We start from the raw sequence: 16,722 nt of genomic DNA on the forward strand, positions 1-16,722 counted from the left end.
CCGCATCCTGTCTTTGAGAGTGTCCAAGGTAACAGCTCAAGAGCAGAATCTGACAGCGCTCCAGCCACACACCAGGCTGAGATGGGCACCCAGCCTGTCCACTGTCCAGTGTGGTGCTAGTTTAATGAATGTCACACCGGTCCGGTAGACAAACAGGACAAAGAACTGGCTTGCTCCTGGAAGCCGGGCTCACCTGCCCTCCCTCCCATGCACTCCAACCTTTGACTCTGAGGCTCTTGAAACTGCCCCGTGCTTCAAGGCCAGGGGGACCAGTCACCCTCTGCTGGTTGAGATGGCGGCAGCAAGGGCCGGGAAGGCTCCCCTGGAAAGCCTAAGGCTGCTGTCTGCCTGGCCCTCTGAGAGCCAGGAGGACAGGAATGGAGCCGAACTTGAGGAAAAGTTGGCGGGGTGGGGGAGATGGGGGGTGGGCCCGGCTCGCCAGCACTGGCTCTGGGACTTTCTTCTTGGGTTTCAAGTAAACAGTCTGGGCCCTCCTCCCATCCCCTGCCTCCACCCCTAGCTCCTCATTCGACGGGTCTCATGTGTTTCTATTTAAGGGTTGCGAGCAGCCCTAGTGATTGGCGGCCTCAAACCCTCTTGACTCTTTGCTGGACCTAGGCTGTGGAGAAGTTCTCTCCCTCTCCCTCCTGAGGGGATCCCTGTTGCCTTTTCTCCCTGGGTTTACAGGCTTGGGGTAGAGGCAGCCGGCCTCCTGGGCCTCCCCCTCGCCTCTCCTCTTTCTTTCCCCTGTGCTCTGGTCTCAGCCTTCATGGGCCGCCCACTGTGCTCCCGTGGCCCCCTCTCACACCCCAGCCAGCCCAAGAGTCTGGAGAGCCCGGAGGCCCCAGGCCTCTCTGCAGACTCCCCCATGCCGGGCTGTGACTAACTTCACAGGCAGCAGCAGGCTTCCCCCTCAGTTTCCTTGTCTTCCATCTCTGCCTGTCTCTGCCTCTCTCCACCCCCGTCTCCTCCCCCCGTCCCCTGGCTCCCCATGTCCCCCGGTCCCCGCGGTGCAGCGGGCCGGTGTGGGGCCTTGCTATATGGCCTGTCCTCGGGGCCCAGCAAGCTTCCAGCCCTGGCTACGGGCTGCTCCTCGGTGCAGCGCTGGCGACCGAGCAGCCTCCCTCGAGGGCGATGGACAGAGGGCGCCCCGGACGCGGGGCCACGGCCGGCCGCTGGCTCACCGCATGCTTTCTGCCCTCGCCAGGTGCCGACACCAACGCCGAGCCCATGATCCTGGAACAGTACGTGGTGGTGTCCAACTATAAGAAACAAGAGAACTCGGAGCTGAGTCTCCAGGCCGGGGAGGTGGTCGATGTCATCGAGAAGAACGAAAGTGGTGAGTGCCTGGCCTTCAGCTGCCCACTCCTGGCTCCGGCCTGGCTCCTGGGCCCGGCTGGGGTTTTGTTCCTCTCCCCCTCCCCCAGCCTCTACAGCTATACGTTATTTCCATCTGGCAGGGAGGCCGAGGAGTCTGAAGTTCCCCTGTTGGTTTGGGCTGCAGGCCAGCAGTTTGCCTGGTGGTGAAAGAATGTCTCCCTGGCTTGAGGCTAATTAGCCAGCTTGTGTTAATGCAAGGCAAGGTGGCAGCAGAGACTTCCATGCCCTCTGAGGCCCCGAGGAGATAGTAGCTTTAGCTCTAGTGCCCAATGACAGCGTCGTCGTCCCCAGTTGAGCTGTGTGTCGGCATCCAGACAGAAGTGGGAGGACTCAGCCAGCTGGTGGAGAAGACAGGCCATGATATCACAATAGGTTCAAGAGTCCCCAGGCCCCTGGCTAGATGTCTGAGGAAGGGCCAGGCCTGCGGGAGGTTGGCTCATGACTGCACAGCGAGTGGGTAGTGACTGTCCCCCGCTGGGTTGGAAACTACCAGGACCTGGAAAGAGGGGCCCAAGCACTGGATAAAGCCAGGTCCTGGAGCCAGGAGGGTCCTGCAGCAGCCACTTTGTCATTGGGAACTGACCTATTGACCATACCCATGGCTTCCCAGGGTCTGCTGGTTCCAGGGTCCTTGCAGAGTAGACAAAAATCCCTTGGTGTCCTTGGCGAGAAAAGGCACAGCAGATGGAGAAAAGGAGGTCAAGTCTGTCAGTGCCATGCTGCAGCTCATGTGGCTCCTGAAGGGCCAGAAGGTTCTTGAAGCCACCGTATACCCCACCCCCCAAGCTTGCCCACAGCCAGCTTGAAAGTTACATCTGTGGCTTGAAAAGATTCAGAACCTTGTTTTGGTTTTAGTGTTGCTTTGCTGGGGGCAGGCCTTGTGCATAGGCGCACCCCTGGGTTGCGTTTTTGTAGGCTCTTCAAAAGGGAGGCCTGGCCATCTTTTCCCTTCCCTTCTCACATTTCGAAAGGAAAGCAGCCCAATGGGCCACTGAGCCCGTTCCGCAGATAGAATGATCGAGGCACAGAGAGCTGGAAGAGAAACAAGCACCCTGAACTTCTGAATGGTGATGCCTCTAGGTGGCTGCAGAGGAGCTAAAGGAAATCCCATGGGACATTCTAGGGGACAAAGCTCCCTAGCACAGGGCTGTGATGTGAGACCAGGCTGGGCTCCCCCTCCCGAGGCTGTCATCTCCATAGTCCTTCCCCTCCCTAAGAAGTCAGGCACTGTCCTTGTTCGTGGGTGGCTGGCAGCGACCCTGCACACATGACAGAACATGACCTGGTATCGGATCTTGATTCCAGGTGGCCACCACCCTGGTTTCCTTCCTGGGTAATTTTGCCATGTCATACTATTGGCCCCATTTCTCAGACCTCTACAGAAGCTGGCATTGTCTTGGGGGCTGGCTCTGGGAGCCCCAGAGCCCCAAGGCCCTGTAAAGGATCTTTAAGGACAGGATGAGAGGCATCAGGAGGAAAGTCTGTTCCTTTGGGAGCTTGCTCCCAGTAAAGGCAGGAGCCTGCTTTTGAATGCAAGGTCAGTTCTGTCAAGAAGTTCTCCCTTAGGGACTCATATGCTGCCACATGTACCCTGCCACACCGCCACCACTGTGCGGCCCAGGCAGCAGGAGGCCATTGGCCAGGATGACAGAAGAGTCCTGTCATCCCCCTCCCCCACTACATGATTCCAGGCCGAGTGTGGTGGTACATCTTTAATCCTAGCATTTAGGGGGCAGAGGTAGACACTGCCCGGAGTCTGAGGCCACCCAAGGCTAAACAGTAAGGCCCTGTCTCAAAAAATAATGAAATAGACTCCAGAGACTCATTCCCCTTTCCATCCGTATCTGTAACCCTTAGAATACATGGACTCTTGCCTAAGGGTGAGGAAGGAGAACTCAGAGGTGAGTCTGTGTTAGGCTTAGAAACAGTGTGGAGAGACCTGCTTGCCTGCACAGTTCCCTTGGCTGTAACGAGGCCTCAGCTTGTCACCGCCAGCCACCCCTGAGCAGCCCAGTTTTAGCGCAGAGACCGCCATGAGAGGGCTGGTGTCCTTAGATGCAGGATTCTGACTACTACCACATAGCTGGGTGTAACTCCGGTCCCCTTACTTCCCAGGCCTTACCTACCCCTTCTGTAACGCGGGTACCCTGTGGCTGCTAGAAGTGGGGGCTGCTTGGTGACTCAGCAGGGCCCTGGTGTCAGCTGAAGATCCTCGTTATTTGTGGCTTTTCTGCTGTCCTCGTGGTTTGTGGAGATAGCTACGTAGCTACACCTGTGTTCACAGATCTGACAGATGGCTAGGATGGACAACCAGCTTAACAGGATAAAGGGGAGAAGCTAGATGACCAGACTTCAGATCCTGGGAGGTAATCCTCTAGAAAAGAAGCTGGAGGCTGGACCCCATGTGGGAGTTGAGTGAGGGTGAGGCGTGTGCATCCTATGAGCTGGTTTTGGAAGGAGTGGTGAATGAGGCTTCAGAACGCTGGAACAAAGACCCAGTTGTGACGCCTTTGACCTGGGACATGGCGAGCGTGTTGCAACATTTGCACTGGCATTGTTGGGCAGCAGCCCCAGTGAGCCATCCCCCTCACTGGGCCTCACACTAGGTGCAGGCCTCTGCCTGTGTGCCCTTTTACATAGCTGGGAATCATTCAGATGGAGGGTCCACGGCCCAGTAACCTCTGGGTCTCTGCCTGTTTGTCAAAGGCCCCTTGTGACCTGGACTACAGCCACAGGATAATTGTACCAGTTTCGTGGAATAATCCTATGTGGTAGAAGGCACTTTAACCATCTTGTAGCTAAAGTAACAGACAAAGAGCTTGGGTAATTCTTAGAACCCAATGCCGAGGTCTCTCCTTCCCAGAAGGCCCCAGGGGAGGCTGAGATGCACTGATCTTGAGTGCTGAGTGGATAAAGTGTGTCGCTGGTAAGTGGATTAGAGACATGGACCAGTCAAGATGATCAGAATCTCCCTGGAACATCCTTGCTAAAAGATTTCCTTGGGATCCTGCTGGCATGTGTCAGAGGTAGTGCAGTATCAGTGAGTAAACTGAGGCTTTGAACGTGGAGGCAGGCGTCAGTTTATCTCAAGAAGGTGAGGTGATGTGCTCCCCACACTAGGGATGACCCATCTCAAGGAGCACATATATGGTCTGAAGTTTCACACACCTTTTTGATCAAACAGAAGGAGCCCATCCATGTAGAAAGACTCATCTTCTGCTGGTCAATAGGACCACACAGAGCAGAAAGATACAGCTTTGGTAGCTTACCATCCAGCAAGCCATGCCAAGGCCTGCAGTAGTCATTGTTTCTTTATGGAACCCCCTTGGCCCTTCCCCCTTGACCTCAGCAATGGCACCAGAAATACCTCTCTATAACACATTCTTGTGTGTCAAAGACCCGTATCAGCTCTCCCTTCTGGCAGGCATCGCTGGTGTGACATCAGCAGGCATCAGGGTTCTGGTTGCTGGTTTCTGTGTTGGATGAAGCTGCTTACAGCTTTCCAGGGTTGTTTCCTTCTAAGACCGCAGCCAGGGCAGGGAGTGTGGAGATGAGTCATCAGAATTTCTCCTGCCTCAGCTTCTCTCCTGTGAGCCTTTTATTTCCTGGCATGACACTCTGAGGGTTCTGATCCTTCCTTGGAAACAAAGGATTTTGTTCCTCTTGTCGATCCACTCACTTTCCCAGTGAGAAAACCAAACTTCACCCTCCAAATCCACTCCTTCAGTACAACTGACCTGTGACTGAAGGATGGAAATTCCTTTAACTTTTTCAAGAGACTGTTGAAAGACTACAGGGGAATCTCGCTGAAGCCAAGAGTGAAGAGTGAATCCCAGCCTTGGGGAGGCTGGGACTGGGAAACCTGACTCTTTCCTTTCTTGGCTCTGTGTCTGCCTTCCCCACACTCTGTGTGTGTGTGTGTGTGTGTGTGTGTGTGTGTGAGAGAGAGAGAGAGAGAGAGAGAGAGAGAGAGAGAGCGCACATGGTATGGTATTCATGTGGTGGTCAGAGGACCAGTTTTCAGAGCTGTTTTTTCTCATTTCACTGGGAACCCTGGGAATCAGGGGTTAGACTCAAGTGGTGCAGCCTGTGGAACAAACACTTTAATTTATTCTTGTCAGTAGGAAGATAGGCTTTAAAGAAGAGAGCTGTTTGGATAAAGGGTACCCCAGAACATGGGTCTTGGCAACCATTTACTTGTCAGGAGTCTATGTATGTAAGCAGAGAGGGCCAGGAATCTAGAATTCAAGTAAGGAAAAAGGGAGGAAAGGAAGAAGAGCGAGGGAGAGGAGAGGAGGGAGGGAGGGAGGGAGGGAGGGAGGGAGGGAGGGAGGGAAGGAGAGAGATATACTACCCCGCATTAGAAACAAGAATCAATTTGCTTCTTTAAAAAAAATTTTTTCTTTTTAGATTTACTTATTTTATTTCATGTATATCAGTGTTTGCCTGCATGTATGTATGAGCGTCACATGTATGCCTGGTACCTGCAGAAGTCAGAAGAGAGCATTGAATTCCCTAGAACTGGAGTTACAGATAGTCATGTGGGTGCTGAGAGCTGAACCCGGGTCCTCTGTAAGTGCTGTTAACTGCTGGGCCATCTCTCCAGCCCTCCAGTTGTCTTTTTCCAGAGAAACAGGGCACTGACATGCACCGCAGAGACTGTATAAAGGTACCTAGTGCTCATATTACACTGTCCCTGACATCTGAGTATTTCCTTTGTCCCAGGCACACATAGGGTTCGTGTCTAATGAGTGTGATAGTTCTAGCACTTAGGATGAGGACTGTATTGGGAGGATGGGATGGCTTTAACTTTTTAACTTACACTTAGTTCTTAGGGGTAGGGACTGTCAGGGGCATTCATGCCGAGCATGCGTGTGGAGGTTGGAGGATAACACGTGGGAGTTGTTTCTCTCCTTCTACTGTGTGGGTCCTGGAGATGAAACTCGGGTGGTTATGCTCAGTGACACCCCACCCACTACTCCATCTCACCCACTGGGCATAGCTGTATAGACTCTATGCTGTTTTAAATTGACTACTTAGCTTCTTGGTTGTGTGCGTAGACTATGCTTGACTAAGGAATGACCCGACTTCCAAGCTTCTCTGCCTTAGGAAGTCGACACCTCAGTAAAGACAGGGAAGAATGTTTCTAGAAAGGATAGTTCATTGCCAGATGCACTGCAGAGTAGTGAACTGTCTCCAAACCAGCCTTCCCTAAATCAGCCTGCACTTGGAGGTATGTCTGGCCCTCACACAGCCCTGTAGGAGCATCCGCAAAGCCTTCCTCTCTGGTAACTCTCCTCTTCCTAAATGCATTGCTGCCATATTTGCCTCATCAGCAATTCCTAAGTCCATTCTGGTCCAAGGCCGTCTCTGGTATGCAGTGTGTTCACTCCATGAAGCTGGCTGGAAGAGAGAGGGCCAGAAAGCATAAATCCCTGAGCACGTGCCCACTGTAGTACAGAGATCATCTTGCTACTGAGTTTGCAAAATAGCCTCCTGATGAAAATCTCAGGCTTCAGGTTAGGTAAACCTGGCTGTGACTTGGACCCAATTACTTTGTAGCCCTGGGGAAGTTTCCTGGGTCTTCTAAGCATCCGTTTCCATACCTATAAAACAGGGACAACTGAATCTGGGCGTTGGTGGCACACTCCTTTAATCCCAGTGCTCTGTGAGTTCGAGGCCAGCTTGGTCTACAGAGCTAGTTCCAGGACAGGCTCCAAAGCCACACAGAGAAACCCTGTCTCAAAAAAAAAAAAAAAAAAAAAAAAAAAAAAAAAAAAAAACAAGGACAACTGTACAGCCATGGTTGGGATATTGGAATACTGGAGTTGGGATATTTTGATTCAAAAGGGCTACATGTTCAGGGCCAGAGACACAACAAGTGTGCAATGTAGGACCATGAACTTGGAACTTGAGCTGTAGTTTAGATGGTCGTGTTGGCCTAGCATGCACAAAGCCTTGGTTTGACCCCAGCACCACACACACTAGGCATGATGGATGGTACCTATCTGTAATCCCAGCACTTGAGAGGTAGAGGCTGGAGGATCAGAAGTTCAAGGTCATCATTGGCTACATAGCAATTTCGAGGCCAATCTGGACTATATGAGATCCTCTCTCAAACAGAACCACACCAGACTGATGTGCTGGCATGACACAGTTTCCCCAGCTGGCCAGACAGGGAATTTCACTCAGTGGTTCTAACTCAGCTCTGGGGGTCTGTGCAGCAGAGAGCAACCGAGGGATTACTGCCCATGAAGTTAGGACAGCACCTGCCAGAGCCGCCTCCTTTGGAGTTGTTGCTTGCACAGCTACCCTTGTCCCGGCCTGTGACAAGAAAGGAGGGCTTGTGCCAGAAGCCAGACTCCTATTGGTGACCCAAAAGCAGATGCCTCCAATCAGGATGCTTCGTGCAAGGCTGCCAGAGAGGAGGTCAGTGTCAAGGCACTGACCATCAGTGACTCTGTCACATGGTGTTGGGGACCAATCCTGGGCCTGGTGGGGTAGGTATTAAAGGAGGAAGAGGCTTCCGGCTGAGTCTTAGAAAAACGAACATGGTCCAGTGGCCAGGAGAGCCTGAGGGGGAGGGGCAACACAGCAGGGAATGGGCACCCACAACAGTGGACGTTAAGCAGCCCTGTGGAAGTTAGCCATAGGCTGTGGGGAGCAGGGGCTTCGCCTGAGGGAGCTTGGAGGCCATCTTCCTGGCTCTTGAGGAGGGCAGCTAGGGCAGGTGTGTGTAGTGGCGGGGGCCGGCAGACTAGGAAATAGTTCTCTTCTCGAGCTACATGTGCCATGGCTGTTGTCAGGAAGACATCCAAGAGCTTGTCAGCACTGTGCACTGCCAGGCATGCCGGGAACCAGCTGCCAGCCAGCAGGGCGGGGCAAGAGGTGCTGGACTTTCCCTGTCACCCCCAGCCTGCTCAGGTTGGACAGGTAGAGCAGCCAGTCACCCTCAGCTGGTACTGCCTCTGTCTGTAGTCAGAGCTGACTCTTGGATTCAGTCTACTGTGCTGTGAGTGGGCAATTCCAGAGGCCCTGCCCGCCTCCAGGTGGACATGCATGCATGCATGTACTGCCTTTGCCCCCAGTGGAAGTGGCAGGTCCCGCTCCCCCAGAGAAGCCCTCCCTCCCCACAATGCTCTCTGCTCTTACGTAATGGGCTTCAGCTAAGTGCAGGGCGTGCACTTCTGGGGAGTATAATTTGTCAGAACCTCAGGGAATTTGGGTTGAGAAATTGTCCCTTTCCCCAGCTTACCCTGTGGATGCTGGATATTACACACTTCAGCACTTGGGTTTTCCATAATCATTGTGGTGGTGGCTGAGGATAGCCCACGGTAACCACCTTCGTGCCTATCGGCATCTTTTCGGATTCCATAACCTCATCCTCTGGTGTCCAGTGCCGACCAAGAATCCTAGTCTTAAGGTGGGGAAATCTGGGATGACCCAGTTAGCTTATATGCCATCCTGAAGCCTGTGGAGTCCCCAGAGTAGAGGGAAACTTCTAGTTCCTATAGCTCAAGTTCATGGAAACTCTTGTTTGGGCTTCACTGTCTCAGCCCATGCTCTTATTTCTCTTCCTCGCTGGGCATCTCTCAGGCTCCTGCTAAAATTCATTTGTTTCTCTTGAGCTTTTATTGGCCTGGATATCGGGGAAGTGGCCCAGCAGCACTGCAGGGGGCAAAAAAAAAAAAAAAGCCAAAGTCAGCCAGTCTGCCAAGGACTAGCGGTGGAGTGAGCAGTCTGCCCAGTCCAAGGGTGGTTCACGATGGCCATGTCTGCCTCTCCTGTGATCCTGTTCGTGAGCACTGCTACAGCCACTTTTGGCTCACCATGTCATGAAACCAAGTGGCCCAAAGTCTGTATGTCTGTTCTCTTCGACACTTGCTGGGAGTCATTATCAGAGAGGTCAAGGCCACCTGGGGAAATGTCTGTTCCTGCCAGCTAGCTGTGGATTTTGAGCTTTGTCCAAGGTGATCTCTTTCTGAATCATAATATTTTAAGTTTCACAGGAGGAAAACCATGCGATTGTTAAAACCCCTTGGTAACAGGCAGGGTGGGGCTTGGTGTTCTGCCTCTCCAAGGAAGAAACTGAAACCCAGAAAAATGAGGGAACGTGCCCGAAGGTTGCACAGCAAGGAAGGCACGCATGAGCTTGATGTACCCTCGTCTGTCCAGGGTTGGGAACCTGGGTGCTTGTGGCGTGGATTTTGCCTTTTTGGAACGCCAAATGCCAGAGGGCTTTGCTGTGTAAGTTCCCCAGATGACCAAGACCTAGGAAGCAGAAGGCTACAGCTCCAAAGCTGTAGGTCAGAGACCCTGGAGCAGAACAGAGAAAGTATGAGTTTCCCATCTTGGTTCCCCAGGTCCTTCTGGAGGGGCTGGGCTGTGTGAATGGTGGGTCTGGAGGGGTTTGGGTGGAGCCTGAGATTTGCCTCCCTGGCTTTAGTTCTCACCCATGTTACCTTTCTCTGCTCGTAAGCAAACAGAACCACCCCAGCCCCTCTCTTACAGCCCCATAGCACATGGAGTAGGTCCCCCATCCTGCCTCCTCTCCTCCCACCGTCAGTACTCAGGGAACTCCTGCTTCCATAGCAGGCAGACAGCTTAGTCAACAGGCATGGAGAACCTACTGTGTACCCACGGCATGCACAGGCCTGGAGTAGAGCAGTAGACAGAAGCTACCTTTATTTTGCCCTTGCTGATTGGTGGCATTCCTACAGCTCGCTACCCAGAGCCCAGATATGGAGAGGTGATTATATTCCCCAAGGATGGTCCAAAGCAAGGTGATGCCAGCCACAGGAGGCTACGGTTCAGGATGGCACATGGCCTGCATGCTATGGGTTTTGTGACGGCACAGTGCCGGCTTGGGTGGAGGGAAGGCTTCTGAGGATGGCGCATCTTGAACAAGGAGAGGTAGGCAGCTTGTAAGGATAGAGGAGTCAGGTGTGGCCTGCAGACTGAATAGGTGGAAAGGAGGAGGTTGCCCACGAGTAGCTGAGTTTAGCCGTGCTAAGAAGGCTGGAGGGGCCTATGGTGTGGTATCAATTAGGAGTTGCTCACTGTGCAGAGGGAGGGCAGGATTGCCTCATGGCTCTGGGACTTTAGTACTGAGGGGTCAACTTAAAGCCCCAGAAGTAATGTAACAGGTGTCCAAAACACTGCTCCCCGAATGGGCCCTTCGGTTATAACTGAGGCTAGACTCACCCTCCCAGCCCTGTGCATTGAGACTCATCCCTCTAACGCATCTGCACACATAGCTAGACTTCCTGTCTGGGTTTGGCTCTGGAGTGAAACTGGGGACAAACTGATGTGCTCCAGAAGATGTGGTGCTGCCTATGGCTGCCTGAGTCCCCTTGAGACCCCAGACTCGGCCCCTGCAGGCTCTTCCTTCCTCTTTCCGTTTAAGAAGGTTTCTGTTGAAGTTGGCTAGGTCCACAGTCCTGGCTTTCCTGGACACTCTTTCTCGTTTGTTTTCTGTTCTCACAGGGCCCCAGCCTGCCTGTGGCTCGTTGTGCTCACAGATTTGGGCTGTTAGCTGGTTTGAGCTGCTTTGATGGGAGGAGCCAGAGAGTAAGCAAGTGTGTGGCAAGAGCATAGGGCCTTTGGTCCCTGCGCCAGCCAGCACCTACAACATCAGCTATGGGCTGCTACACGGCTGGCTTGACCAGCTAACCTCTCTCCAGCCTGGTGGCGCTTGTTGCCAGTTCCAGACACCCACTTCTTGCCCGAGGGAGGCATTGAGCCGACGAATTGCAACTTGGCACATCACTCAGGGTGTCCTGTTAGTGGGTGGAGTTGTGGAGCCATTCTGGAAGGAATGCCAGGCTTTGCATAAGACAATCTTGGTCAATCTGGGCTTCAAGCTCAGCTACCAATTAATGGGTGACCTCAACCTAAGTTGTCCCTTAGAACACCAGCCGCTCTGGTCTGCAGGGTAAAGGACAGCAGTGGCCACGGTTGCTTCTTGGATCTGCAGCTCCCCAATTCCCTGACCATTGTACTTTTATCAGCTGAGCCAGAAGTAGCTTCTTTGGCCTCATGGTGTAGAGATCCGTAGAGCTATATTGCCTCCCTACCCCCAGGCCTGTGTAAATATACTGTCTGTCTCCACACAGAAGGTACAGGGGAAGGGAAAGTGGCCATGTTGACCAGTCCCCAGCTGCCAAATGGGTCAATGGCTGTGAGCATCCCTAGGTTTGTAACGATGATCACAGAGATCATGGGCTCTTGGACACCTCTGGAATTGGCTCTTCCAGGCCAAATGCTTTGCAGATTAAATTTCGGGAGAGCAAACGTCTGAGCTTCCCTGTGACAGCCAAGGGGCTGTGTGTCCGCATTGTTCTCCTTGATGAGGGGAAGGGACTGGACAGAGGGTGGGGTAGTCCAGTGCCTCCTCCCTCCTGTAGACCACACCAGCCACTGGGGGCAGCTGGAGCCGCTGAGATTTTTCTAGAAAGCGCCTGGAACAGGGAGAGTTTCATGCTAGGGTTTCGGGGTAGCTTTTTCCCCCTCTTTAAATAATGTTTTTGAAGGGTTGCCATGGAGAACTGTTGGAAGCAGAGGGGCTGGTGAATGTCTTTGGTCATGTCAGATGAGGACAAGATCACCCAAGTGAGGGAGAGTGTCCCTCGTCAGCAAGACTACGGTTCCAGGGCTGCCCTGCTGGAAAGCCAGGGCTGTAATCACAAACAGACTTCCATCACTCCCAACCACAAGGATTACTTTAGACTCTCAGCTCTGAAGGGGAAGAATGCAGTTCTCCCTGGCCCCTCCCCCACCCACCTCTCAAGTTAAACAAGATCTGTGAAAGCCATAGCTCTGGGCCTTAAAAAGGCCAGAACTCAAGCCAGAGAGAGGGCTCATGGGCCCAGCTTTGGGGTGCTTCGCTGAGTTAGTCCCCTTGACATTGGGGCTGGGAATAGCCCTGAGCCATTTGCTGCCCCCCCCCTCCTCTTTGAGGTGACTTGGGGAATCCCAACCTCCTGTCTTCCCGGGGCTCCCTCACCACGGCATACTCGCCACCCCAGTGTCCTGGCATCTTGTGCATGTGTGTGACATACTTTCACAGTATGTGATGGGGGAGGTCAGATGGCTGTCTCAAATATGGCTTAGCACACTGCTGGGATATTGGGGTCTAGCCTAGCCCTAGGGGTGGGAGCTATTTCTCATCCTTTGCCCGTCTCACCTGGACTTCCCAGGCAAGCCTCACATGGGCTGTCCTTCTCCTAGGTAGCAGTATGGCAGAGCCATGACACTGTGTGACATGCTACCCAGGTGCTCAGAGCTGTCACTGGAGGGGAGGAGGGAGTTTATCCAGTCACCTGGGCTTTGCCGAAGGAGAATTAGCACCCGGGGCCCTGCCTCACTGGCTCTCTTAAAAGTACTTACCTTTTGCTTCCAGTCCTCATCATGTAAGCGAACACACACTTACCTCCTTGGATCTGGACACAGCAACTGGGAGCCTTGCAGACCTGGGTCCAATCAGTGACCACTCCCCCAACCCCCAGAAGGACAGCCCACACCTTACCTTATAGATGTTCCCAGGTGAGAGACTAGATGAGATCTAAGTCTGCAGGGCAGATTCTGACCCAGAGGCCGAGGCAGGAGGAAGGAAATAGTGTGTTCCAATTTAAGGGACGAGCTATGCCGACAACATGGTGTTGCCAATACTGCTTTTTTCCCTGTGACTAACCATTGTAGCATGCCATGCTGAGGGCTAGGCACTTAGATGGGAGTTTCTTGGGCCTGTCATTGCCAAAGCATATCTAGAGGAAAGAGATGCCCATAGCCCATCTCTGCCCCCCACTTTCTGCTGTTCGGCTCTGGCTAGGCCTTCTCACTACAATGGAGTTGCCCCTCCGGGAGTCCAGAAGTGGTAGGACAACCTGGCGGCTGAGAGATGAGAATATGGAGGGCAGACTAGGCCAGTTACCCCCCCCCCCAGCGTCGTTCCCCATCTCCGCCTGAAGAGGAGGTATTGATCAACCTTATTCAGAATAGAGAAGTCCAGGGCCAAGAAACAAGCAAGCCAGTAGCCACGAAAGACATTAGATGCTTTTGTTCATTCATTCACCCCTGGACCTGTTTCTCCTGCTACGTGTGCCAGGAACAAAGGTGTGTTAGCAAGACCTTCATGGAAGAATTAAAGAGGAAACAGAATTACCCGTCATTGCTCAACCTTCTGCAGGCCCCTCCCCGCTAGTGATGGTAGTACTGGAAGAGCTGTCTCTCGCATTGTTAATCCTATGAGTCTGTCACCACTGCCTGGCCGATCATTGTGGGGAGTCTGGGCATGGACTGGGGGACTATCTGGTTTGAGGTGATCTTCCTGTGCATCAGACACAGACTCGGGAAGCAAGGAAATGAGTTGGTGCCCACCCGTGGAGACACGGAAGCTCAGGGAGTCTCACTGGATTAGCACAGGCCCCTCAGAGGCTGCAAGGCGGTCACCCCAGAATAGGGGGTTTGGAGAATAGATTAAACTCACTGCTGCTTCCAGGAGACCGGGTATGAGAAACCTGTGCATAAGGCATGGGGCAGAATGCCCTTTCCGGTGACTTCTACCCACACGTCAGCCCCGCACAGGCTGCTAATGCGGCCTCTGTGGTGCAGACCGCACGGCTGTGGAAGTCATGCCACACGCTAGGTCTTCACATATGCTCTGCAGAGTCCTGGTAACCCTCAGTGGCTGTGTCGGCACTGAGTAGGACGCCATGGCAAGGAAGCTATCTTGGTTGCGGCTGTCTCCTCTGTTCTCAGGGAGTAAGGGAAGCAGACCTCTGGGCCGCCCACTCCAGAGCTCCAAGTTGTACTCATTACGGTGGCTTCTTCTTGAATCCTGGTATGTGAAGCTGTGCTCGAGGTCCCAAGGGAGGCTGTGACCAGACTGCATGGCTTCCTCAGGTGGGCATCCCCTGAGTGACCTCCAGGCCTCCCTGAGGAAGCACTTTGTGCTTCCATTCCTGTGAGGGGAGAGGCCCAAGTAGAATGTTCCAGCAGGGTTCACCAGCAGGTTGTAGGGGCTTCAGCTCTCATGGATGGGAGTGTCTGCCTCCTGCATGACCTAGGGCCAATTACACAGCCAACAATAATAGTCTGTACTTATGTTCGCTGTGGCAGATCCCCCTGGGTGAGAGCATTGTTGACCTAGAAGAGAATCGCCAAAGAATACCTTCACTCCATTCTAGCCGGACAGAAGGTGCTGGGCTAGAGTGTTGGAGGCTGAGGAGAGCCAGTTCAGCACCCCAGGAGCTGAGCTTGAGAGATGAGGTGGCTGCAGAGATCCGAGACTGGAGAAGCCTGTGCCCACCTCTCATTGTGTTGTGTTCCCAACCGCTTCCAAAGCCCCTTCTCCATCCAAAATACCCAAGCCAGGCTGGGGGCACCCACAAGATGCCAAGCTGAGCAGCAAGGTGCTGTCCTCAGAGATCTCTTACTCTAGCTGGGGACGTGGTCAACTCAAACCTCAGGTCATAGTGCCCGAGCTGCTGAAGGGAGGGAAGCAGGGTGCCAGCTGATGGGGCATCATGGAACTGCATGGAGGGGGTCACTTGAAGGACAGGGCTTGAACAGTGGTGAATCAGGGAAACCACACAAGTAAGTGGGGATTCTTGAGTCCCGCGGGGTCAAAAGAACAAGATAGGAAGCCTTTCCCCCAGGGCCCAAGAAATGCAAGTGCTCACTCCCACGCTACTGAGTAGCCAGCCTGGGGCCAGCCAGCATGGGGCCAGCCAGCCTGGGGCCTGTGTGTAGCTAACTATCTGTTCCAGGCTCCCTGTCTGTAAAATTGGGATGATAGTTGAATCCCGTCCCTTTTCTCTGACAGGCAGGGGTAGGCAACCTTCGAATCTCTGGTAGTATATAACATGGAGGGGTCTACTGGATCCCTGAACTTGCCCCCATCCTCCAGCAACCTAGAGACTTTCCAAAGCAAGTTTCCCGTCTGTTACCTTGAACTTCGAGACGCTGCTGTATGCATTCTTCCGGTTATCATCTATCTGGGACAGTGGGTTTCCAGCCAGTGTATGGCACAGGAAAACATCTTTCTGAAAAGCCTATTTACACTTTCTCTAAGTCGTCAGCCTTAGCAAACACTAGTATAGGTGTTGCTCAGGTAGCTCCATGTGCTGCCTGAGGGCTTGGGGAACCACAGAGTTTAAAGGATCCCAGGTGGGACACTTTCTCCTGGCACCTTCCCTGCTCCATAGTATACTAAGATGACACCAGAGGCTCCCAACTTCCAACTGGGAAAGGAGCCTGGAAAAGCATGTGCATTGGCGGTGGCCACGCCCCACACCACGCGGAGGAATCCACGCTGTCAGGAGGCTGCTGACGTCAGGCGGTACAGAACTTTTGCAAGCCCACTATTTAAAATTCCCCAGAAATTAAATAGGGAGAGTTTGGAGGGGGGAATGCCCTCAACAAATTGAAGAGTGGGTTTGTTTTGTTTATGGAGACGGCCCTCAAAGTGCAATTGCCCCTGTGTTACTTTTGCCCAGTTGAAGAGGGGCTGGCCTCAGCTGAGAGGGAACTTACAGCTCTTAGTAGAAACCTATGCCAGGAAACTTGTATTTCATGTACATATGCATCCACGTGTCCGCCTTAGGTACTGGAAAGAGCTGTTATTCTGGGGGACCTGAGCCCATGTTCCATTCCCAGCACATGTATCGGATGGCTCCCAACCATTGTAACTCCAGTATCTGACACCCTGTTCAGGTCTCCAAAGGCACCGGCATGCACAGACACTCACTCAGAAAACCTTAAAAAACAAACAAACAAAAACTGAAATTACCAAACAGCTTGGGGACTAGCTCAGTAGATTACTTAATGAGATCGTAGATTGAGTTCCCAGCATTGCCTACCTGTTCCCCCCTCAAAAACAAAATTAACCACGCAGTACCCACAGCCAAAACAAAGTCAGTCATGTTGCGAGCAGTTTGCTTTCTCTCTCCCCCCTGCCCAGCAGGTCATGGGATTTCAGATTCCCTTCCCTACTCTCAAGTGCCCCGTCCTCCAGCTATACTGGCAAGCAGGCATCAACTCTGAAGCGAAGTGTGTTCCCTGAAACCATCGTCCACCCCACAGTGTGGTGCTTGGAGTGGTCTTGGCAATACAGGGAAACCATGTGTGACATTTCTATTTCAGACGGTGGGCACAGTCGGCCCCTTTCTGTTATGGGGTCTGATGTTCTTCAGTGGCTGACTCTCTCTGTCTCCCCAGTAACGGAGTGAACGGGATACAGCCAATCTCCTCGGTTGTAGCGGAGCTCAAATTCGCTCACAGCCTCGGTTCCCCTGGCTGGGGCTGGTGACCCTAGTTGTTTATTCACAGTGGAGGTAGGTT

General features: G+C 53.1%; 1 protein-coding gene across 5 annotated transcripts in view; it reads left to right on the top strand.

Moving 5' to 3' along the window:
• Positions 1-16,722, top strand: part of Sh3pxd2a (SH3 and PX domains 2A) — a 198,410-nt gene that overhangs the window by 151,199 nt on the left and 30,489 nt on the right. For all 5 annotated transcript variants that reach the window (XM_051200090.1, XM_051200092.1, XM_051200091.1 and 2 more), the window contains one exon: positions 1,208-1,339. In XM_051200090.1, the coding sequence (XP_051056047.1) occupies positions 1,208-1,339 (132 nt within the window). The remainder of the gene's footprint in view (positions 1-1,207; positions 1,340-16,722) is intronic.

The sequence above is a fragment of the Phodopus roborovskii genome, unplaced genomic scaffold, assembly GCF_943737965.1.
Source record: "Phodopus roborovskii unplaced genomic scaffold, PHOROB, whole genome shotgun sequence".
In the NCBI taxonomy this organism is placed as follows: Eukaryota; Metazoa; Chordata; class Mammalia; order Rodentia; family Cricetidae; genus Phodopus; species Phodopus roborovskii.